Consider the following 25,022-nt stretch of genomic DNA (forward strand, 5'->3'; position numbering starts at 1 on the left):
GGAGAATCTATGTCATTTAAGGAGTGAAGGTATAAAAGAAGGAAGTGTATCACTTACTTAGCAGATTCCAATAGGAAAACACAAGTCATTTTATTCAGATGAGGCACTTTCAATGTATGTGTTTTGGGGTGTGTGTACATGTGTGCGCATGAGGAACAGTGAGGTGGTGCAGGATAATAAATACTGTGAGGGTGAAGGAACACTCCGAGCTGGCAGGAGTGTGTGGCAGCAATGTACAGAGCTTCAGGAGTCCAGTCCAGGGACAGGGAGGTGGGTTCAAGGCTGGTTTGGAGGCCAAGGGTGTCCCCCTTAACTCAAGAAGCCAAAGAAATTGGTGGAGCGGGGAGGTGGGCCCATGAGCATGGGCATCTGGTTCTTGTGGGTGATCTTGATCTGGAAGGGAAGGGAACACATTCAGAGGCAGGACCTGGTGGCTTAGGGCTGCAGCTTCAGAGATTTGGAGGGAAATCTGTGGTGTTTGGGGTGAGTTGCTAGGTTCCCAGAGAGGCCACGACAGGGAAGCCAGGGGTTGAGAAATCAGAGTTTAGGATGAATGATGTGCAGGGGAAGTTGAGGCATCAGAAGGGTGTAAAGAAGCTGTGCAATGGGGATTTAGGATCCACGGAGCCCACGGGAGGGGTTCAGCTTTTGGCTGGCGTAGGCAATACTCACTGTACAGGGAGTCTGCATCCATGGTTCTCCGTCAATTTGCATGGGAAGGGTTTTTGTGGTGCTATGGGAGGCCAAGGAACATTGGTGATTTCCTTACCAATCGAATACCAAAACTGCTTCTCAGGTTGGCTTAGAGACCTTTTGTCACTGCGGGAGATCTAGTAAAGCCCCTCCCCACCATTCCCATGACCCTTCTGCTGTCCAGGCCCCACATCTTCCCTCAGGGACCCTGGTGGAGTCTTCCTTACTGGAAGGTGATCTCAGAGCATTTGGCTAGCCGACGTCCAGCATTTTTGAGCTTGGTATAGATCTGGCCCATCTCAATTGCGCCCTCCAGCCCCACTACTTCCAGTCGCTTGTCACTTAGGTCTGGGGATGAAGTAGGGAGATAAGTTTTACATAAACATGGTGTCCCCAAAGGGAGTCATACCTTCCCTTGGTCCTGCCCACTCAGCTCCCAAGGCTGCTCCTCTCACCTGGTACACAGGTTTTCAGGATATCAGGGTCAGTGATGACTTTAGCTGTAACACCTAAGGCCTGGTTGATCCCACAGATATCCCCATGGGGTCTCTTGGTATCACCCCAGAGGTTGGAGCCACCATGCATGCTAGGGATGTTCAGCACTGCGATGCCTTCTAGGGACAGGTTGCTAAGATCCAGCGGTTTCCCACAGATCTAAGGGGAGGGAGGCACAGTCCCAGTTGGGGAGGGCACAGATCCTTACCTCATGGCACAATCATAGATGTGACCACTTCCTCCATCAGATGACAAACTGGGGAGGTCAGGATTTGGAGGTGTCCAAGGGATGGAAATAGGGACTAGTGTATCTTGAGGATTTGGAGAACTGGAGTGGGAGAGCTGGGAAGTCAAAGAAGTATAGGTGAAAGAAAATGGGAAGTTCCTAAGGGTGCCATGGAGGGACAAACTTGGCTATTAAGAAGTGAAAAGGTTTCACGCTACTAAGCATGAAATAAAATAAAAATGTACTGAGACATACCTGAAATTAAAAGTTCAAAAACTTTAAAAAAAAAAAAAAGTGAAGAGGATGTAGGGTTGAGTCTTACTACACAAACCTCAACTGTCAAAGATTCCTCCAGCTTTTTGCATGTTGAGAAGATGGATTCAGATGTGGCAAATTCGAAGTACCATAGCTTGTTCTTCATTCTGTGCCAGCCCCAACACAAGGCCCAGTAGGGAGGGACAGGTTACACAGTGCTGGCAGGGGTGGTAAGTGACAGGGAAGGGCATCAACCTCCTAACTTCAGTCCCATGGGGAATAAGGGTAGCTTCGGTTGGGGGATATCCTAGCGGTGTCACTGCCCTTCTAAGCAATCTGAGTCAAACTTGGTCACAACCTGGCTCCTGACACTGTGTATGCCCACACCCCCCTCTCCTTTCCCTCACCTGCTGTTGAACTTCTCAGGATATTTCTCTCGCATGATGTGGAATCGATGAGCAATAGAGGCATCCTGGAGAGTTCAGGACATGAAGATCAGGGACCTGCCTTCCCTCTCAGTCCAGAGCTCGCTCTCGCCCTCGCCATCTCTCCTCTCTCCCAAGTCCCCATGCTGTTCCCTGCTGGCATGTCCCAAGATCTTCTCTTGCAACTCACACCACTGTACTGCACTCTGGATTTCCCTGTGTCACAGGTCACTTAACCTACCCCTTCCCTTTCTGCTCTCCTCCAGCCACTGCCTGCTTGGCCTCTACTTTCTCCCTTCTCCCCAGGCCCCATTGCACTGACCACACCAATGGAGAAGTAGTTGTTGATGATTTGAAAGGGGACCGGGTCACTCTTTTCTTCAGTTTGTTGGGGTATCACCTCCACGGACCATCGATCCATATGTACCACCTTACTCATCTCTAAATCCTTGAGGATCTTTGCCAGATTCTGTCCTTCATACCCTAGGAATGGAGAAGACAGGTTAGCACTGAGCTCTGGGTCCCAGAAAGGCCTCTTCTCAGCTCCCAGCTCCACAGATTCCCGGGGACCTTCTGCCCTGTTTCTGCAGAGCCTCTCAGCCCTTTCCAGTGACAGGGCAGGGTGCATGGTCACAGCTCCCATGGACCTTTCCTCCACACTGTGTGGAGGGTGAATGTTTCCAATGTGTGTGCACATTCAAAGATGGTGCCAAAAGTCATCTGAAAGGTTGGAAAGAATAGCCAGGAGAATGATAAAAAGATGGGTGACAAATGGGGTAATCCTCTCTCACCCTCAACACCTGATGCTTTCACTCCCCATTCAGACAGACCACAGTATAAAGCAACCATGTCTAAACAGTGTTATACTGGCAGAGTGAATGGAATAAAAGGCTCAATAGTAAAGAACAGAGTGTGGCCCAGCAGGGTGGATCACAAGGTCAAGAGATCCAGACCATCCTGGCTGACACGGTGAAACCCTATCTCTACTAAAAATACAAAAATTAGCTGGGTGTGCTGGTGCGCACCTGTAGTCCCCGTTACTTGGGAGGCTGAGGCAGAAGAATCGCTTGAACCCAGGAGGCAGAGGTTGCAGTGAGCTGCGATCACGCCACTGCACTCCAGCCTAGCGACAGAGCGAGACTCTGTCAAAAAAAAAAAAAAAGAAAAAAAAGAATAGGGTGCCCAAATAGACTCAAGTATATGTGGAAATTTAGTCTATGATATCATTTCAAATAAATGGGGAAAAGAAAGATTATTCAATAAATGGTGCTGGGGGAAGGGAGGAGCAGCATGAAAAAATACCTACTGGGTTCTATGCTCACTACCTGCATGACGCAATCATCCATAACCCAAACCTCAGTATCACACAACATACCCATGTAACAAACCTGCACATATATCCCCTGAATCCAAAATTAGAAAAACAAATAGTGCTAAATGTAGAAGTCACTCCTTATACTAAAATGAATTCAAATGGATCAAATAATTTAAATGTAAAAAAAAAGAAGCAGAATTTGTTTTGTTTTGTTTTGAGACAGAATCTCAGTCTGTTGCCCGGGCTGGAGCGCAGTGTTGTGATCATGGTCCCTGCAGCCTTGACCTCCTGCGCTCAAGGGATCCTCCCACCTTACTCTCTTGAGTAGCTGGGACCACAGGCCCACACCGCCACACCCAGCTAACTTTTGTATTTTTTTGTAGAGATGGGCAATCTGCCCGCCTTGGCCTCCCAAAGTGCTGGGATTACAGGTGTGAGCCACTGTGCCTGGCCAGAATTTGTACTAGAAGAAAACATTAGTACATGTTTTTATAATCTTTGAATGAATACAAAACTAGAAGCCCAAAAGAAAAAAGATAGATAAGTATAATTATATTAAAATTTAAAACTAGACTGACATGGTAGTGCCTATAATACCAGCTACATGGCAGGAGGATTGCTCGAACCCAGGAGTTCAAGACTAGACTGGCCAGCATAGTGAGATCCAATCTCAAAAAACAAACAAACAAGGCCAGGTGCAGTGGCTCACTCCTGTACTACCAGCACTTTGGGAGGCTGAGGCGGGTGATCACTTGAGGTCAGGCGTTCGAGACCAGCCTGGAAAACATGGCAAAACCTAATCTCTACAAAAAATGTAAAAATTAGCCAAGTATAGGCCAGGCATGGTGGCTCACAGTGCTCCGTGTAATCCCAGCACTTTGGGAGGCTGAAAATGCTGGGTTGCAGTGAGTGGGCAGATCACAAGGTCAGGAGTTTGAGACCAGCCTGGTCAACATGGTGAAACCCCATCTCTACTAAAAATACAAAAATTAGCTGGGCGTGGTGGCAGACACCTGTAATCCCAGCTACTCGGGAGGCTGAGGCAGGAGAATTGCTTGAACCCAGGAGGCATAGGTTGCAGTGAGCCAAAATCGCGCCACTGCACTCCAGCCTGGCGAACAAGAGTGAAACTCTGTCTCAAAAACAAAAAAAACTTAGCCATGTGTGGTGGCATGTGACAGTAGTCCCAGCTACTCTGAGATGGAAGATTGCATGAGCCTGGGAGTTTGAGGCTGCGGTGAGCTGTTATCTCACCACTGTACTCCAGCATGGGCAACAGAGCAAGACTCTATCTCAAAACAAAGAAAGAAACAAAAAACGAAAAAGGAAAAATGGGCAAGTGATACAAACAAGTCTATCATAGAAGGAAAAATACAAATGGCCAATATGCATAGGAAAGGTGCTCAGTATTACTAAAAATTTCAAGAACCATAATTTAAACAATTAGCTAACTTTTGTTGTCTATCAGGCTGGCAAAGTATAAAGAGATTGGAAAAATTAAGTGTTAATGAGTTTATGAATAACTGGCATTTTCATTTGCTGTTAGCTGTAGCATAACTTGATAACTCATTTTTGGAAAGCATTTTGGCAACTTTTATCAAAATTTTATCATAACATATTTTTTGCTGGGAGCAGTGGCTCACACCTATAACCCCAGCACTTTGGGAGGACAAGGTGGGCAGATCACCTAAGGTCAGGAGTTTGAGACTAGCCTGGTGAACATGGTGAAACCCTGTCACTACTAAAAATACAAAAATTAGCTGGGCATGGTGGCAGGTACCTGTAATCCCAGCTACTCAAGAGGCGAAGGCAGGAGAATCACTTGAATCCAGGAGACAGAGGTTGCAGTGAGCCGAGATTGTATCACTGTACTCCAGTCTGGGTGACAGAGTGAGACTTTGTCTCAAAAAAAAAAAAAAAAAAAAAAGCGTGTGTATATGCATATGTGTATGTGTGCATGCATGTAAAAACAGAAAAATGAGAGTAAATAGGAAACAGCGTTTATCTCTGAGAAGGTACATGGAATTTGGTGGGGGATAGGAAAGAAGAGTCTTGTATGTAAAGACTTATGTTACATTAAGAGTCTTTAAATCTTTTACAACTACAATGTACTGATGATTTATTTGTGTAATTTTTTTTGGAGAAGGGTCTTGCACTCTTGCCTAAGCTGGAGTGCACTGGCTCACTGCAGCCTCAACCTGCCAGGCTCAAGCTATCCTCCTGCCTCAGCCTCCTGAGTATCTGGAACCACAAGCGTGTGCTACCATGCCTGGCTAATTATTTTATTTTTCATAGAGACGAAGTCTCACTATGCAGTCCAGGCTGGTCTGAAACTCCTGGGCTCAAGCGATCCTCCAGCCTTGGCCTCCCAAAGTGCTGGGATTACAGGTGTGAACCACTGTGTTGGGCTATTTGTGTAATTTTTTAAAAAAGAAAATAAGTATTAATAGTAAAATATTCATGCCAGGTGTGGTGGCTCATGCCTGTAATCCTACCACTTTGGGAGGCCGAGGTGGGAGAATCACCTGAGGTCAGGAGTTCGAGATCAGCCTAGCCAACATGGTGAAAATTCGTCTCTACTAAAAATACAAAAAATTAGCCAGGTGTGGTGCTGCACGCCTGTAGTCCCAGCTACTCAGTAGGCTGAGGCACAAGAATCAGTTGAATCCAGGAGGCGGAGGTTGCAGTGAGCTGAGATTGTGTTCTTGCACTCCAGCCTGGGCTACAAAAGCGAAGCTCCGTCTCAAAAAATAAAAAATAAACTTAAAAAAAAGTCCAGATTCTCTGAGTCAGCAATTTTACTTTTAGAATTCTCTCCTAGAGAAATGTTCATATTTGTGTGCAGAGATAGATGTATGAGTGTTCACTGCAGCATGGTTTGTAAGATTAAAAAACTGAATGCTGGCTGGGTGTAGTGGCTCATGCCTGTAATCTCAGCACTTTGGGAGGCTGAGGCAGACAGATCACGAGGCCAAGAGATCGAGATCATCTTGACCAATATGGTGAAACCCCATCTCTACTAAAATACAAAAAAATTAGCCTGGAGTGGTGGCACGTGCCTGTAGTCCCAGCTACTCAGGATGCTGAGGCAGGAGAATCACTTGAACCTGGGAGGTGGAGGTTGCAGTGAGCCAAGATCACGCCACTGCACTCCAGCCTGGGCGACAGAGTGAGACTCTGTCTCAAAAAGAAAAAAAAAAAAAAGAAAAAGAAAAAAGAAAAAGGAAAAAAAATGTCAAAAGTAAAACATGGAGGAACAGCCCCGAAAACTGTAGGGCATAGATTATAGGGAGCTTTTACTTTTTTGGTACATATATATGAATTGTTTGAGTTATTTTTTTACCACCAGCATGTATTACATTTGTAGTCGGGGAGAAAAAGGATTTTTAAAATATTTCCACAGCTGGGTGCAGTGTCTCATGCCTATAATACTAGCACTTTGGCTTGGCACCTTGAGGCGAGTGGATCACCCGAGGTTGGGAGTTCAAGACCAGCCTGACCAACATGGAGAAACCCCATCTCTACTAAAAATACAAAATTAGCCGGGCATGGTGGCACATGCCTTAATCCCAGCTACTTGGGAGGCTGAGGCAGGAGAATCACTTGAACACGGGAGGCAGAGGTTATTGTGAGTCGAGATTGCACCATTGTACTCCAGCCTGGGCAGCAAGAGCAAAACTCTGTCTCAACAAAAAAAAGTCTCCAATTCCTCACATGCCATCGAGGGTTCAATCCACTGTAATTTGCCTGTTACCCATCCCACCCTGCTGAAACATTTTTGGCAAAGATTGCCAATGACTCCTGCCAATTGTGTATCTTTCGTTCTCATTTTAATTCTTGAAAGCCTTCACTTAACCTCTGAAATATCACTCAGTTACAGAGGACCTCTGTGAGTATTCCTTTTTAGTCTTTGTGGTAGGCAGAATACTGGCTTCCCAAAAATGTCCACATCTTAATCTCAAGAAACTGTGAATATTGCTAGGCGCAGTGGCTCACGACTGTAATCCCAACACTTTGGGAGGCCGAGGCAGGCGGATCATTTGAGGTCAGGAGTTCGAGACCAGCCTGGCCAACAAGGTGAAACCCATCTCTACTAAAAATTCAAAAATTAGCCAGTTGTGGTGGTGCACACCTGTAATCCCAGCTACTCGGGAGGCTGAGGCAGGAGAATCACTTGAACCCATGAGGCAGAGGTTGCAGTGAGCTGAGATCGCACCACTGCACTCCAGCCTGTGCGATGGAGCGAGACTCCATCTCAAAAAATAACAACAACGACAACCAAATTAGCTGGGTGTGGTGGCACATGCCTATAATTCCAGCTACTTGAGAGGCTAAGACAGAAGAATTGCTTGAACACTGGAGGTGGAGGTTTTAATGAGTCCAGTCCGTGCCATTGCATTCCAGCCTGGGCAACAAGAGCAAAACTCCATTTGAAAAAACAAAACAAAAAAAGAGAAAAAAAGAAACTGTGAACATGTTGTTACCTTAAATGGAAAAAGAGACTTTGCAGATACAATTAAATCGAGGATTTGGGGCCAGGGATGGTGGCTCATGCTGTAATCCCAGCACTTTGGGAGGCCAAGGTGGGTGGTTCACTTGAGGTCAGGAGTCCCAAGACCAGCATGGGCAACATGGTGAAACTTGTCTCTGCTAAAACTACAAAATTCAGCCAGTCATGTTGGTGCACGCTTGTAATCCTAGCTACCTGGGAGTCTGAGACATGAGAATCGCTTGAACCAGGGAGGTGGAGGTTGCAATTAGCTGAGATCAAGCCACTGCACTCCAGCCTGGGCAAGAGAGGGAGACTCTGCCTTAAAAAAAAAATGAGGATTAGGCCGGGCGCGGTGGCTCACGCCTGTAATCCCAGCACTTTGGGAGGCCGAGGCAGGTGGATCACGAGGTCAAGAGATCGAGACCATCCTGGTCAACATGGTGAAACCCCGTCTCTACTAAAAATACAAAACATTAGCTGGGCATGGTGGCGCGTGCCTGTAATCCCAGCTACTCAGGAGGCTGAGGCAGGAGAATTGCCTGAACCCAGGAGGCGGAGGTTGCGGTGAGCCAAGATCGCGCCATTGCACTCCAACCTGGGTAACAAGAGCGAAACTCCGTCTCAAAAAAAAAAAAAAAAAAAATGAGGATTTTGAGGTGTGAGATCACACTGGATTATCTGGGTGGTACCAATGTAATCACAGGGGTCCTTATAAATAAAAGAAGAAGGCAGCAGAAAAGAATTGTAAAAGGAGATGTCACCATGGAAGCAGGGGTTGGAGTGATAACACCACTGGTTGGAAGGGGGACCTTGAATCAAGGAATGCAGACAGCCTGTAGAAACCAGAAAAGGCCAGAGATTCTCCCCTAGAGCCTCTAGAAAAGAACTCAGCCCTGCTAACACCTTGATTTTAGCCTAGTGAGACCCATTTTGGACTTCTCTCATCCAGAACTATCAGATAATAAATTTGTGTTGCTTTAAGCCACTGTTTGTGGTAATTGGTGACAGCAGCCGTGGGACACTAATGCCGACTTTTTTAATAACTCCTCTTTCTCTGCTCAACTGAAATAGGGTGTTTACCAAGATCTGGCTGTCCTTGTTCAACTTCTCTTACATCTTACCCTGAGTAATCTTAGCTACTCTCAGAATGTCAATTACTACCTAGGAGCAGATGACTCTCAAACATATATCTCCTAAAATATGTGACTTCTCTCCTAAATTCCTGACGTGTATTTCTTTCTTTTTTTTTTTTTTTTTTGAGACGGAGTTTCACTCTTGTTACCCAGGCTGGAGTGCAATGGCGCGATCTCGGCTCACCGCAACCTCCGCCTCCTGGGTTCAGGCAATTCTCCTGCCTCAGCCTCCCGAGCAGGTGGGACTACAGGCACGCGCCACCATGCACAGCTAATTTTTTGTATTTTTAGTAGAGACGGGGTTTCACCATGTTGACCAGAATGGTCTCGATCTCTTGACCTCGTGATCCACCCGCCTCGGCCTCCCAAAGTGCTGGGATTACAGGTGTGAGCCACCGCGCCCGGCCCCCGCGACATGTATTTCTAACTACCCACCACAACATCTCCACCTGCCCCAAATGGAATCTTTCTTCCTTAAACTAGTCTTCCTCCTGTATTCCCAATCTCAATAAACGCCACTCCGAGGTTGGGTGCGGTGGCTCACACCTGCAATCCCAGCACTTTGGGAGGCCAAGGCAGGCGGATCACCTGAGGTCAGGAGTTTGAGAACAGCCTGCCCAGCATAGTGAAACCTCGTCTGCACTTAAAATACAAAAATTATCTGAGTGTGGTGGTGGACTCCTGTAATCCCAGCTACTTGGGAGGCTGAGGCAGGAGAATCGCTTGAATCTGGGAGGTAGAGGTTGCAGTGAGCTGAGATTGTGCTACCACACTCCAGCCTGTGTGAGGTGAGACTCCATCTCAAAATAATAATAATAATAAATAAATATATGAATAAAGAAGTGCCACCCCCATCTGCTCAGTCCACAAACGTAGGAAACTAGACTTCTCTCTACCTCCTCCTCCACAACCCATCAGTTATCAAGAGCTGTGGCTTCTATCTCATTAACTCCATTGCTGCTGCCTTGGCTTCTGTGTTCATCATCTCTTGTCTGGGATACTGCAAAACACATAATTTTCTATTCTGTCTCCTTCCTCCACTCCCATAGTGATACTCCTTTCAATGCCCATCTTCAAACCTTATCATTTTTTTCACTGTCGGCATGTTTTCCTTTTAATTTTTTTATTTTATTATTATTATTTTTTAAATGAATGAGAGGTTCTTATGTTGCCCAGGTTGGCCTTGAACACATAGCCTCACCTCCTCAAGCGCCAGGACAACTGGCCCGAGCCACTGCGGCTCCCTTATTTTTTAATCTTAATTTCAATTTTTGAGATAGGATCTCACACTGTTGCCAGGCTGGAGTGCAGTGGTGCAATCATGGCTTACTGTAGCCTCCATCTCTCCAGCTGAAGCAATCCTCCCACCTCAGCCTCAGCTGGGACTATAGGCATGTGCTACCACACCTGGCTATTTGTTTGTTTGGGAGAAGCATAAAAATATTTACGGAGAAGGGGACTATTAATCTTGACCCTTCTAGGTTCAGACTGTGGTCCCCGATTCTTCCAAAGCTCTCTTCTTTTTGGACATTCCACTTTTGTAACTACCTGTCTGTGCTCCTCTTCTTCCCCAGTCTTCTTTCTACGCCAGATGCCTAGATTCTTCTCTAAGTGCCTTTCCCTTCCTATACAACTTCCCCCAGCCCACAGCAAAACAATTTCTAACCACTTACCTCCTCCCCATCTTAGGCATCGAGCCAGATCATTGCCAGTACCCAGGGGCAACACAGCAACAGGAGGCAAAACTGGTAAGTTAGCTTTGTCTGCGGAGGCAGGTGAAGAGAAGGATGGAAAGAGTTAGCTCTGCAAGACTACGAACCCAATCCCTTCCCAGAGCCCCTCCCTGCACTGACCAATGGTCTCTAGAATCCAGCCTACTGTGCCGTCTCCACCACACACCAAAATCCGGCTATCAGGAACATCCTTGAACAATCGGAGCCTGAGACAAAGGGGAGAAAGAAGATGAAGAAGAGTAACAGGACTGAGGCTACCCAACTCCTGGGCAGGCAGATTGCTTCTTGTCTCTCATTCCTTAGGACCCTCTCCCCCTTTGTCAAAAGATTTGAGTTTCTATGAAGGGCAGAGAAAAGAACAACAGGGAAAGTTATAGCCACTCCTCAGTGGTTAGGGAAAAATTGGTATCTTCATCCTTTTTTTTTTTTTTTGAGACAGAGTCTTGCTCTGTCGCCCAGGCTGGAGTACAGTGGCATGATCTTAGCTCACTGCAACCTCCGCCTACCAGTTCAAGCAATTCTCTTGTCTCAGCCTCCTGAGGAGTAGCTAGGATTACAGGGACACATCACCACACCCGGCTAATTTTTTTTGTATTTTTAGTAGAGACGGGTTTTCTCTATGTTGGTCAGGCTGGTCTTGAACTCCTGACCTCAAGTGATCCACCCGCCTCAGCCTCCCAAAGTGCTGGGACTACAGGCATGAGCCAATGTGCCTGGCTGGTATCTTCATTCTTTGAGAGCAGGACAAAGATGGGCCAGACAGCTTGGAGGATGGGATACCCAGTGACCCTAGGGAAAGAAACATTCTGAATTCTGGCCTCTTGGGGACCTCTAGCTCTCCTCTCCCAACCTGCACTCTTTCCTGCACTCTTTTAACATATACAGATACACAGACAAAACACTGTGTGTTAGGAGCACAGCCCCTAACCTGTGCTCACCCTATCTCAGGACCATCCTTTAGGAGGTTGAACACTTGTCGAGGGTTTAGTATATACTGGAACTTCCAGAGCACCCTGTGTGTGGGAAAAAGGAAAGCTTATGGCAGGAGTGAGGGAGGGTGATCTTCTGAACCTCACCCTCTTGATGTTTTCCTCAAGGTATACCCCTCCAGACACACACATCCCCTTCCACCTTCCAAGTGCTGCAGGCAGGCCCTCCCCTCTCATCTTAGAAGGCCCAATATATCTCTCCTCACCTCTGCCCCTGCTTCCCGCCACTCTTAGGATTGACAAAGACAAGAAGTGGGTGGGTGTTAGGAACAGGGTCAATCTGCATTGGGGGAAGAAAGTAAGGATAAAGAAAGCAGGATTTTGTCAGAGTTAAGGTGAGCCCTGGAGACAGGGGCAGAGGGCTGCCATTCCACCAAGATATTCCCCCCTCCCTCCTGTTTCCCTCCCCTTCCCTCCCTACCACGGTGAAGTTTCTGGAAAGTGAGCAACAACCGCACCCCACCAGGCTCTCCCATTTCATTCCCACTTATGAGGGCTCCAGTGAAAAACCAACCCCCACCGTGAAGCCCAAGACTCTCAGCCCTGTACCCGCAGAGCCTCAGAGGTGCTCAAATCATCCATGGTCTTCTGGCTTGTTTTGCTATTTTTACGATCCGATCCAGTGGCCTGACAGGGGAGGAAAGCAGAGAGAGGGAAAGCTGGATTGTGCATGACTCCCTAAAGAGAGGGGTCTGACTTGAATCCTAAAAGTATGAGTTCTCTATTCTAAATGCCATTCTGTGCGTGTGGGAAATCGGGGAGGCACTCCTGTCCCCTCCCCGCTGCTGCTGCCGAGGGTCTCACCAGGACACTGGGATAGATGGAAGATGGAGGCAGGATGTGATCCCGGAGCAGCCCACAGTCACACTCCTGGCCCACCGCTTGCAGGCAGTCATCGTGGATCTGAAAGACGAGGTGGGCACAGAGAGATCACGAAGGGGACCCTGTCTCCTCTCAACCTGGCAGTCTGGGCTGGAAAGAGCCCTTGGGAGCAGGGGCAACTGTGGCTGTAAGGGAGGGAAGGCTGGGAGGCCCGTGGAGAGCGCAGCTCTGCAGGGCCCTAAGATGTAGCCAGGAGGGATGGCTCCCAAACTGACCTCTAGGTGGCACCATACACAGTGCACCCCAGTTAGACTGTGGTAGATTCGGATCTTTTTCTGACAGCGGTCGCAGCGCCCGGACGCACAGCCTCCTCGCACCCACACATGTGATTGGACCTTGGGGAGAAAGGCAGTCCCTTGTCTGGGAAGGTCTGAGCAGGACCTAGGGGACGGAGGGGCTGAGGGCAGCAATGGGTCAAGGGCCAGGGCCAGGGCCAGGGCCAGGACGGAGGTAATGTGGCGGGCTTGAGGTCACTCACACCAATGTCCTTCCGAGACTTGGCATAGGTGCTGACTTCACAAGGCAGAGCTTTCATGGCACACTGGTCGTGAACAGTGTACTTACAGACTGAGGGAGAAGGAAGAAGTTGGAAGGCTTAGCTGCAGCCCCTCCCACTATTTCCTCTTTACCTGGGGGTGAGGGAGGATCAGATATGATCTCTTGCTGGAGGGTGTAATAGAGAATTAAAGTTTGGGGTGAGGGGCACACCTCCAAAACCCACACCTTTTCCTTACTCTTCCTCCTAAAAGAGCAGCTGCTACCTCATGCCTGCCCCCACATCATCCATATGCCAGGCAGGAACTGAGCTGGGTGATGCATGGGAGGCCCAGGTCTAACAGCAACAGTAATCATAATAGGTAATTTTTTGGCCGGGCGCGGTGGCTCAAGCCTGTAATCCCAGCACTTTGGGAGGTTGAGGCGGGTGGATCACAAGGTCAAGAGATTGAGACCATCCTGGTCAACATGGTGAAACCCCCGTCTCTACTAAAAATACAAAACATTAGCTGGGCATGGTGGCGCATGCCTGTAATCCCAGCTACTCAGGAGGCTGAGGCAGGAGAATTGCCTGAACCCAGGAGGCGGAGGTTGCGGTGAGCCGAGATCGCGCCATTGCACTCCAGCGGGGAAAAAAAGAAAAACCCCCTCACAAAAAAAAAAAAAAAAAAAAAGATAATTTTTTATTGCATCTTACAGTATGTACATGCACCATCCGAAGCATTTTCTTGCATCAGCTTTTTTTTTTCCTGATTAAACATCTCAGGAGCATCAGCTTTTTTAATGCTCACGATTACCTCATTTTCGGTTGAGGAAACTAAGGCTTAAAGAAATTATGTGGCGCCGGGCGCGGTGGCTCAAGCCTGTAATCCCAGCACTTTGGGAGGCCGAGGCGGGTGGATCACGAGGTCAAGAGATCGAGACCGTCCTGGTCAACATGGTGAAACCCCGTCTCTACTAAAAATACAAAAAATTAGCTGGGCATGGTGGTGCATGCCTGTAATCCCAGCTACTCAGGAGGCTGAGGCAGGAGAATTGCCTGAACCCAGGAGGCGGAGGTTGCGGTGAGCCGAGATCGCGCCATTGCACTCCAGCCTGGGTAACATGAGTGAAACTCCGTCTCAAAAAAAAAAAAAAAAGAAATTATGTGGCTTTCCCAAAGTCACATAACTAGTCACTGGCAGATTCCAGGATTCAAACCTAGGTCTTTCTATGTTCAGAGAGCAGGGCTCCCACAGATTGCTCGGCTGACCCTCTTCCTCCATCTCCCAGGTCCCATTACTCACGGTTACAGCTCAGCCCCTGTTTGCCGAGACCAATGCTGGACTCGCACAGATTGCAGTAGACTGGTCTGGGGAACCTCTTGGGCCTCCACATGTGCTGTCCATCGTCCTTCAGAGTCTAGGAAGGCACAGCAGATGCTAGGGAGTGTCACAGCCCTTACAGGGCCAACCCTGGCAAGTACAACCCAAGGCAACTATCTTACTCATCCTCCAAAGTCTCTCCTACTCACCATTTCCAGGCCCAGCAGCACTAGCAGTGGCACCGTGGTGGCCCCAGCCCGGACCCACTCAGCTTGAGAGACAGAGCCACTGCCATCATAGTCAATCTGTTTCATCATCTCCTGAAGAATCTGAGCACAGAGTGGAAAGGAGCTTTCGGTGTGAATGGGTCTTCAGACCCAGCACCTCTCCACTGCCTCTTAGGATACCCAGCCCAGCTGTCCTAGCCAAGGCAACCAGGTTGTCTGTCAGAGATGAGGTAAGGCAGATGCAGGACTCACCAAGGAAAAAGATACAAGAAGGGACATGAAGGAAGAGCTGCTTACCGGCCTCAGCTCAGACACATCCCAATCTAGGTATTCAGCCACTCGCATCATCTGTAGGATAATTTTTTCCACTTCCTGGAGGAAAAAGGGCAAGAGCCACAGCCATATCCCCCTTGCTATCACCACCCAAACTCTTTTGCAGATATCAGTGTTCCTGGGTTCCACCCCAGATTTACACCTCTCATTCTCAGGTACGTCTGCCAAGTAAATAAATGTGTTTTTATGTTTGTAAGGCAGCCCCCAGTTCATGTCTCCAGCATTCTCTTTGAGGGATCAAGAGCTTGGGACTCACTTTCAAATTTAGTCCTAGAGGACTCAACCTCTCCCCCCATCCTCTTCTGCTTCTTAAGACCCTGGAAGAGTTGGGGCGGGAGGGTGCAGACAAATGAACACACATTCCCTTGCCCAGCATACAGGGTCCCCAACTCACTGAGCTGTCCAGGATCCCATTTCTGTCCGTGTCGTACAGCTTGAAGGTGACTGTGGGGTGTTGTACGGGGCTAGGGTCAGTTTGTGAAAGAGATACCCAAAGAATTCATACCAGAATATAGGGGAAACAGAGAGACAGGGAGAGAGCTTTTGGGTGAGAAGCCTAGAGCCTGGGACGGGACTGACAAAGAGACAAAAAGGAAGGGAAAACAGGCGTGGATTCCACCCTCAGTGAAATGTGTCAGGGAAGACAATACACAATCCATATGCCATGGACATCCTAGGCCACCTACATGGGAATGTACAAGACATGAGAACCGGGGTGGCTATGGTGAAGGGTATTAGGTATAAATAGTCTGGGAGAACAGAGGAAATGGGCTCATTCTCTGGCCCCACCTTTGTCTAGCCCTGTCAGCCTTTAGGAATCCTGAAGGAATGAGGGAAAGGAGGCTGGGAAACACCTCTCTCTCCCTTCACTGTCCCACCAGCTCACTCCAGAAGGGCAACTCACATTCTAACTTGTCTTCTGGCCGACCACCCTCCAGAAGGGAAAAGTAGCAGGAGACATCACTGAGGCACACCACGTCTGGTTACAAAAAAGTAGATCTGAGGTCAGGGTTCTCTCCACTTTGGCTCATCTTTTAGCTTTTGTTTGTTTCACCCCTCCCTTTTTAAAAAAATTCTTTACTAATTTTTTTAAGAGACAGGGTCACACTCTGTCACTGAGGCTGGAGTGTAGTGGCGTGATTACTGGTCACTGCACCTTGAACTTCTAGGCTCAAGCAATCCTCCCATTTCAGCCTCCTGAGTAGCTGGAGACTACAGGTGTATGCCACCATGCCTGGTCTAATTTTTACATTTTTTTTTTTTTTTTTTTTTTTAGAGATAGGGTCTCAGGCTGGTCTTGAACTCCTGGCCTTAAGCAATCCTCTCACCTCAGCCTCCCAAAGTGCTGGGACTACCGGTGTGAGCCACTGCCCCCGGCCTACCTCTCCCCATTAACTTTCCTCCCTTTAACTCCTAGACCAGCCTGACTATTCTCCACCAATTTCCCCCAACCTGCACAACATGTGACTCAGTCAACTCTCATCCCCAAATCCATATTAGTTTGATTTTTCTTCTAGAGGCTTAGCCCGGTGCTACCTGCTTGATCATACCTTTTATCACGTTTGTCTCATTTAAGCAGTGACCAGTCTCAAAGGATTGAAACAGTGCCAGGCTTAGGTGACTGGGAACATCATCCACTTCCAGATAGATTTTCAGGAATTGTTGGAATCCCTCATACCCAATGGCCTATAATGAGAGTGAGCATTACCCTGGGGAGTCTTCAAGGTGGGAGCTGGGACTGAAGAATTAGGAGTAGTGGGGATAGAGATAACAAGTTAAGAGCTGAGAAGCATATGAGGCGGGAGTATGGTTTCTCTAAGTCCTGAGTTAAGAGAATCTTTCGGGCCAGGCGCAGTGGCTCAAGCCTGTAATCCCAGCACTTTGGGAGGCCGAGGCGGGTGGATCACGAGGTCAAGAGATCGAGACCATCCTGGTCAACATGGTGAAACCCCGTCTCTACTAAAAATACAAAAAATTAGCTGGGCATGGTGGCGCGTGCCTGTAATCCCAGCTACTCAGGAGGCTGAGGCAGGAGAATTGCCTGAACCCAGGAGGCGGAGGTTGCGGTGAGCTGAGATCACGCCATTGCACTCCAGCCTGGGGTTACATGAGTGAAACTCTGTCTCAAAAAAAAAAAAAAAAAAAAGAGAATCTTTCATTTTGTCCTAAAGCAATAGTCACAGTGACAATGGATGCTTGGATATCTCTAGAGGGGACAGTGAGGGACAGGCCCGGAATCACTCCTGGAAGTTGGGGATCAAAAACAAAGATGGGAAGAGTTGGTCGGGGAGAGGATCTCCCAGCTGCTACTCACATCTCCTTGGACATATTTAGCCATCTCGCCATCCTCAAAGAGTTTTAGGACATCACTGACCTTTTTGGTGGAGTCTAGGATGTGGAGAGAGTAAGAGAACAGCATTGTTAGTCCAGCTGAGTTCTCCTGCCAGAGAAATCCAGCAGGAAAAAAGATTCAAATGAGATGTAGAAATTCCAGGAAGGAACACAGAAATACAGAGGGAAAAATATTTCAGATCCTCCAAAACAGTACCACTCTTTACTCTTCTTCTCTGAGAGCTGGAGCAAGCAGTCCAGGTATAGCGAGGGTGGGTAGAGAGCCAAGGCCTTTGGCATCTCCGTATCTCCCTCTCCTCCCGTTCCCAGTCATGGGCACATCTGAGCAGCACACTGCTCAAAGCCACCAAGGAAGCGGGAGGGTAAGGGGTGTAATGAGGGGGAGGAGGGATTCTCTGGGGCAAGGTTCCCAGAACTGAAGGCCTGAGAGGAAGACTCACATTCCATGTATTTTTGCAGCTGGGCAAAATCACTGGGGCTTATTAGGCCCCTCTCCTTGGCCATCTGTCTGTTTTTCTCAAGGATGGCCAGAAAGGCAGCTTGGTAGTAGTACTTCCGATGCTTGGACCTTTTCAGAGGGTAGGCCTGGGGAAAGGTGACAGAATGTACAGTGGGAAAAGCCAGCTCTCTGGGTGTCTTTTCTTCTGTCTGCTCCATTCTGTTTCTACTCGCACTATTATTTTTGTTCTTTCCTTCTCTCCGAGTCCCTCCCTAAATATCTTCCTTTCCCAGTGCCCCTCTTCCCTATGCCTCTACCCTCCCTGACAGTGTCTGTCCTCTGCCTGTTTCTCCACTTCTGAATCCTTTTCCCCCAACCTATCTTGATTCATCCTACCACCCACCTTCCCACCCGCACCCGGCTTTCTCAGTCTGTATGTTTCTGTGGGTGTGTCCCTTGTCTGTTTCTGCACTTTCTCCCGCCGTCGTCAGCCTCTGCAGACTCTCCCCAGCCTGTGCTCTCTCCCATCTCGGGTCCTCGGCAGTCGCGGCCCTCTGGGTGACTCTTACTGCGTTAGCGCGTCTTCCTGAGCATAACCCCATCTTGTTCCGTCTCTGGCGCCGGACCCCAGCTCGGCTCAGCCACCCACTCCCCGAGCCACCCACGCCCCGCAACGACCTCTAGCGCTTCTGACGCGCGACACAGAACCAGCTCTGGCAAGGTCCCTAGCCCCAGCCCCGCCTGGCCTGCGTTCCGCGGAGCTCCACTGGGGAAGGGCGGGGACCCAGGCGCGCGGGATAGGGAGATGGCAGGGGAAGAGGCTCTGGGTATCCGCGTGGTTTCCCAGTCCAGGACGGTGGAGCCGAGCGCTGGAGTCTCGGCTACTGGGAACTTTCTTCCACCCCTACAGGTCAGCAGTGCTTAGGAAGCCCCAAGTTTTGGCTACTGGACTCAGGTACCAAGGAGGAGCCATCTCGTGGATCCTGCCCAAGGATCAAGGTGCAGTGGGCGACTTCCCTTGATGATTCAAGAACAGTAATAATATATTTTACGTTAACACAATATAGCACGGCTTTGGAACAGAGCTAGGATCTGTCATATCTGGGTTTCATTCTCAGCTCTGACACCACTGTGTGACTTCGGGAAGTTATATCTGTAAAATGGGGAGAATGAGAATCCATCTTTTTTTTTTTTTTGTATTTGTTTTTTTTTAAGTTGACATGTGGTTTCACTATGTTGGCCAGGCTGGTCTCGAACTCCTGACCTCGTGATCTGTCCACCTTGGCCTCCCAAAGTGCTGGGATTACAGGAGTGAGCCACCACGCCCAGCCTGAGAACCCATCTTTCACAGTTGTGTGGCTTAAATAAAATAATATATGATCAGAAAAATTTGTGCTCAAAGTTAAAAGAAAAAAATAATATATGAAAAGTGGCTCGTATAATGCCTGACATTTAGGAGGCCTACAAGAAATGGTAGCTATTATTGTATTAACAATTAGAAGAACATCCTAATTTGAATCAAATCCTGAGACATAGGAAATTATTGGCATAACCAATCTACAGAGAAGGAAACAAGCTCAGAGAAGCTTGGATTTCCTGAGGTAGTTGATAGGTGGAAAATCCAAGGCTCCAGCCCAAGGCCATGTGGTAGTGCCTCTGCCTGTCACTCTGCTCTCCTCTTGTTCCACTCTCTCCTCACACATCTGGTCCTACTGCTCTCCTTTCTGTTCCTCAGACATGCCAAGCTCTTCCCTGCTCAGGGCTATGAGACTTATTGTTCTGTCTGTCTGGGACACCCTTCCCAGTATGTAGTGGGTGCTCAATATGGGTTGTACAAATGATTGCGTAAAGCTGAGGATTCATACTTTGGGGCTATTAATCCAAATATGGTTACATGGGAATGGGATGCCAGAGTATCCACCTGAGAGTAAGGAGATAATTTGTAGTACATAGAGTAGGTGCTAAATAAATATTTGTTAAATGAATGAATGATGCTGAAAAGCACTTCTTGAGTACCCCATCAAATACTCCGATCTCCACCCACTCATTTAGGGTTTGCTGGGTTAGGGAATCAGTTTGAGTGTTCAAGAATAGGCCAACCCCTTTCCTTTCTGATGGTGTAAGAACCTTCTCTGCAGCCTCTGCCCTTGGGACATCTCTGCTGTCCACTTTTATGCAGCACATTATTCCTGTTCCAGGAGCTCTCCAGGAACACTTAGAAGAGGGTTCTGGGATACTGACATCCTAGAGAAAGAACTGTACCCATCCGACACTTTTCAATGACGATAGCCCAACTTCTGCTGCCAACAGATCTAATGAAGACTAATAGTCTTATGGTTAATGGGGCCTCTTTTGCTTAATTAGCCTCTCTGATTTCCCCTGGGGATGCTAAGATGACTCCAAAGTCCTTGGAAATGGAATCTGAGGGAGAAAGTGACGGGGGGCGGGGTGAACAAGTTACAATGCAAAGGAGAGAGGACAGGCTTCTTCTCTGCCTCTCTTTTTACAATGATCCAACTCTTTCTAGCCCCTCCCTAGCTCCCTAGTTCTCAAGCCTGGAGAAGTAGTATGTAGTAGAAGTTAAGAGAATGGACTTGCAAATTGGACAGGCAAGGATCACAATCCTAGCTCTTTGAGAGGTCATTGCATCTCCCTGAACCACAGTTTTCTCATCAGTAAAGTCAACACCTACAGAAATCAGCTGCAATATGGGCATTAAATAAGATAATACATGCAATGTACTTAGCAAGCATCATGGCATAGAGTAAGAACTCAATATCAGCTATTGTCATTATTACACAAGGGTAGTACCTAGGGAAACATTTCTGGAGATTAGGAAAAATGATGTCTTTGAGCCAGGAAGGCATAAATTTCAGGGACTTCCAGCATCAGTGGAGCCCAGTTGTACATGTTACCCCTTGTTATTAATATATCTGTCAGGTGCAAACATGTAGTATCAGGATCCTGAACTTTGCCTCTGGGAGGATAATGTGGTGGCTAGAACTAGACTCTCAGGGTTCAAGGACATCCCTGGGTTGGAATTTTGGACATGAGTGCTCCTGGGATCTTTTCAGTGGTTCTCTTGACTTCTCTGACTGAAAGTTTAGCTATTCCTGGAGCCGAAAGGCAGCAAACTGCAAGATCCTAGGGCCTCAAAGACCTGGAACAAGTCCAGTTTTTTCCTCCAGGTCCATCCCAACCCAGAGGCTATAACCTGGGCTAGTCTAGGCGAATGCCAGGGCTGGGAGGGTGGGGTCTGCTGCCAGCCTGCCAGCTATTTATGACTCACCCTTCCCTTCCCTCCTCTGGTTTCCCTGCCCTCCCCTACCCACTTGGGGTGAGAAAGGAAGAAGCTGACTTGGAGGCAGAGAATCTTAGAACATCCACAGAGCCGGGAGTCACCAACCCTTGTATTTTACAGAGGAAGAAACTGAGGCATAGTGAGAGAATTACTCTCTTAGGGGCACGGTCAGACCCTAGACACCCAACCTTAGTCCATTCCACAAAATCTTAGAGCTTCTGGCTCTCTGGATCTAATTTTAAACATCAAATACTAAAATTTTAACCAAGAGACAAATATTTCCAAGTCTGTGTTAGTATTTAAAGTTTCCTTACGCATTCATTGCTCACATTCCAAGTCATGTAAGTCGACCATTACTCAGGAAATAGCTATGTCCCTAGAATACTGAGGCTGCCCCAACAAGAAACCCTGAGGGGCAGGAGCTCCAAATTTGAGGGCCCAGGGCTGATTACCTGGACTTCTGAATCCCTGAGTCACATCACAGACTGTATTCTACTCCTCTCCCCGACGCCTGCTGCTAGTAGGTAGCCCCCAAGAGGGAATCATTTACTTGAATCCTCAAAACTCAGTAAGCCTCCACAAACACTGAAGACTGCAGTGTTCCCTGGCTGAGGGGCGTGTGTGTGTGTATGTGTGTGTGTGTGTGTGTGTGTGTGTGTGTGTGGCGCGCGCGCGCGCGCGCGTGTGTGTAGAGGGTGTCATTGCGTAGTACAGGAGGAAGTTACGATACTGGCATGGTTGGGGGATGTGGGCTTGTCTATGCTGAGGCTGAAGAGATGCCCAATAATATTTGCATTTCTTCGTCAGGAAGGCTCATTTCTCCTAACTAAAGGTGAAAAGTGAGATTCAGACTCAGGTATTTTCAGAAAGTTCCCAGTGACAGGTCTGGAGAGGATGGGGGTGGGAAGTTGGGGACCCGGAGGCCAAACAAGAACCCTTCTCCACCCATGCGGCGCTGTGGAGGTTCTGAAAAGGACTTCCCTCCGAGTGGGGTCCCCAGGAACCGGGCTTCACCATCCCTCCGAGTGAGCAGAAGGGATGGAGGAGAAGGTCTGGGAACGTTACCCACCGGGTTCTGGCCCAGCCCTCCCGCGACCCCCCCACTGCGTTCCAGCGCAGACCCTACTCGCTTCCCGCTCCAGCTGTCATGCTTCCTCCTTCCCGACCCAGCAGCACGAACGCAGCCCGTGGGTCCTCGGCTCCCCACCCCTGTCCTGTTCCAATCGGGGAGAGAGCGGGGCGCTGGGGGGCTCGCGGGGTCTCTACCTTGTTTGGGAGGGCTCGCGGTGGCAGCTGAAGCGCCGGCGCCAGAGCTGGAGCCCGAGCTGGGCTGGAGGGGACGGGCCAGGCAGACGCGGCCGCAGCGGGGCCGCCCCACTCCTGACGACACAGCTGCCCGCCCCCCACCCCAGCCTGTCCGCCGCGCCCGCGCCCGGCGCCCCCAACTCTGAGAACTTCGAAGTTGGAGAAGCCCGTTTCTAGGTTTCCATTTCACCATTACCTGCTCCACCCTCCCTCGAATATGTCCGGGGCTTTGGACACATTTTCTCCATTAGCTGCTCCTCATCTTCCCACACCAGGGGCAGCTCTGCGTCTATTTCTCCTTCTTTCTACTCACTCACAGCCTCTCCCCTCATCCCAAACCTGGGCAGCCAAGATACCGGGCGGGCCCGCTAACAGAACAGCTCGGCTGTTGGGCACCCAACCAACTTCTCACTCTCACCTGATTGCTGCCATCCTGAACTTCCCTGCCCAACTCCCTTCCATCCACTACTAACTTCACACTCAGGATATCCCACGGGGGCAAGGCCAGAGTCCCAGACTCCACAACCTGACCAAACACCTCCCTCCCACCGAGGGCTCCACTCTGCTTGAGACAATCTACCCACCTTCTCCTCCATATTCCTCTCCTCCCTTTTAGAACTATTTGCCCCAGTCTAAGGACACCTCCTGTCAAGACTCATGTCCTCTCCTTAATTCTAGGGTGGAATTTTGCGCTCTGGTCTGTGTCCACCCTTTCTCCATGCCCTCATCCTCCCACTTTACCTGCTAACCTTGGCAGGTGGTACAGAAGACCCTGGCCAAAAGTAGGGAATGAAAGGTCCTTTCAGCTTCTCCTGCCTGGAATCTCTTCTAGAGTCATCAAGGCTCTCGGGATCGCATGGATGGTGGTGAATGTGGTACAGCAAGGGAGAGAGATGGAGGCCTAGGGACTTACTAGCAGGAACTGGAGACCCAGGCATCCTGCTCACTGGCCCCGCCCCCAAACCCTATCTAACTCCCTCCTACCCTTCATTGAAATAGGGGAGAGTAACAAAGCCTTAGGTTCCTGGAATATAGTCCTTCTTAAACCTGGGGTGGGAAGGAGGGTGAGGAGAGACCTCTGACTAGAAGGGTATATGCATATGTGGGTATTGTGTATGCATACATACACACACATAATATATACATATTTTTGGTGGGCGTTGGAGAGAAAAGGGAATGAATACATGAGGCCCTCTAGTGGAAATAGGGGAATCTAAGCAGTTCTTGATTGTTTCAAGACAGACTTGTTGGAACAGACTCCTCCACCTTTGCCAGAAATATAGCTGCTGAGTAATAGGGTTTGAGAGTATTGTTGTTCTATTTAAACTGGAGATTTCAGGCATAGGTTGAAGTGGGTCTGTCTCTCTGCTCCTGTGCCCCTCCGGGTCTCACCCTCTCACCCCTAATCATGAAAAGACAAGGGCCTTGACACTTCCCATCTTTGGCTTTACAGTACAGTATTTTCTTTTTCTTTCTCTTTTTTTTTTTTTGAGATGGAGTTTCACTCTTGTTACCCAGGCTGGAGTGCAATGGCGCTATCTCGGCTCACCGCAACCTCCGCCTCCTGGGTTCAGGCAATTCTCCTGCCTCAACCTCCTGAGTAGCTGGAATTACAGGCACGCGTCACCATGCCCAGCTAATGTTTTGTATTTTTAGTAGAGACGGGGTTTCACCATGTTGACCAAGATGGTCTTGATCTCTTGACCTTGTGATCCACCCGCCTCGGCCTCCCAAAGTGCTGGGATTACAGGCGTGAGCCACCGTGCCCGGCAGCAGTACAGTATTTTCTTCACTGTTAGCAGAACTTCATCTCTCTTTCCTCCATGACTTCCTTAGTCATAGTAAACAAACTATTCTGAAGGCCTTCTTTACACCAAGTCTTGCACTTAGTTCTGCAATACAATCAAAGACAGCTCAGTTTAAGGACTATACCAAAGAGAGGTACAGTGTGTGTAAACCTCTCTGCTCTGAGCTACTTTAAACAAACATACAATATAAGTAAGAATAGGCCCCCTAACGCCACTGCCAATCAGTTTTCTGTCCCTGGATCTCTTATTTAGAACTCTTGGGAAAAAAAAAAAGAACTTTTGGAAGGATATTAATCTTTAAGGCACTCAGCTTTCCTTGCAAAGAATGCTCAAAGTGATGCCACCCTATGTATTGCCTGTGATCCTCACTCTATCGTCTTTAGATATATCCCTAAATAAAGTTGAAGACACTCCTTTTAAGACAGTTTTTGGTACTTCAAAGTGGGATGTAATGTTATCTCTCTAGTAAGGAATAAGTTGGAATCAGTCTTACTCTAGGCTTCTTTGTGTCTTCTTTAGGATCTGTGCTCCATCATACCCCAAGTCAGTTACTAGGGGGTGTGGGTGGGGGAAGAAAAGCCGAGAAACATCTAAGGAGGAGGCGTTTAATGCCTACGGTTCCAGGTGCTCATTTCTTTAATCAACCACATCACAAAAATCAGAAAGAAAGAAACCACAATGAACAAAGGGAAAGGAAAAAACAACAGCCTGTCTCCCCGGCCTTTTCTTCCCCGTTCCTCCTCAGGGTGGGGGGCCACATCCGGGGCCTAGGGTTGGGTCCCAGGCAGGTCTACTAAGCAGACAATTGAGTTTCACTTCC

At 48.5% G+C, this 25,022-nt stretch overlaps 1 protein-coding gene across 15 annotated transcripts; it reads right to left on the reverse strand.

The window, feature by feature from the left end:
- Positions 1-57: 57 nt before the first annotated feature.
- On the reverse strand, positions 58-23,504 carry DGKA (diacylglycerol kinase alpha). Of its 15 annotated transcripts, XM_032291294.1 has the most exons (25): positions 23,144-23,206; positions 22,356-22,733; positions 17,790-17,934; positions 17,312-17,385; positions 16,548-16,683; positions 15,902-15,976; positions 15,392-15,441; positions 14,962-15,036; positions 14,647-14,766; positions 14,420-14,534; positions 13,117-13,205; positions 12,854-12,973; positions 12,561-12,659; positions 12,306-12,383; positions 11,963-12,036; positions 11,706-11,780; positions 10,888-10,973; positions 10,708-10,797; positions 2,417-2,577; positions 2,077-2,141; positions 1,746-1,836; positions 1,149-1,347; positions 921-1,041; positions 673-733; positions 58-393 (listed from the first exon to the last, which is right to left on the reverse strand). In XM_032291294.1, the coding sequence occupies exons 3-25, from the start codon at positions 17,851-17,853 to the stop codon at positions 310-312; spliced, it is 2,202 nt and encodes a 733-aa protein (XP_032147185.1). In that variant the 5' UTR covers positions 17,854-17,934; positions 22,356-22,733; positions 23,144-23,206; the 3' UTR covers positions 58-309. The 15 variants fall into 15 exon arrangements, with proteins under 15 accessions (XP_032147185.1, XP_032147177.1, XP_032147148.1 ...); XM_032291286.1 differs by lacking the exon at positions 22,356-22,733 and having other exon boundaries at positions 23,136-23,504; XM_032291257.1 differs by lacking the exon at positions 22,356-22,733 and having other exon boundaries at positions 14,962-15,012; positions 23,144-23,315.
- Positions 23,505-25,022: the final 1,518 nt, after the last annotated feature.

The sequence above is a fragment of the Sapajus apella genome, unplaced genomic scaffold (genome assembly GCF_009761245.1).
Source record: "Sapajus apella isolate SASKATOON/1434 unplaced genomic scaffold, GSC_monkey_1.0 scaffold2, whole genome shotgun sequence".
Classification (NCBI taxonomy): Eukaryota; Metazoa; Chordata; class Mammalia; order Primates; family Cebidae; genus Sapajus; species Sapajus apella.

Coding starts and splice junctions, on each gene's coding strand:
- DGKA (XM_032291266.1), bottom strand. CDS start 18,006: ATGGAGCAGACAGAAGAAAAGACACCCAGAGAGCTGGCTTTTCCCACT. Junction 13,206..14,419: donor ACAGGGGCTGAGCTGTAACC/GTGAGTAATGGG, acceptor CTTCTCCCTCAG/TCTGTAAGTACACTGTTCAC. Junction 1,837..2,076: donor CCTGAGAAGTTCAACAGCAG/GTGAGGGAAAGG, acceptor GGGCTGGCACAG/AATGAAGAACAAGCTATGGT.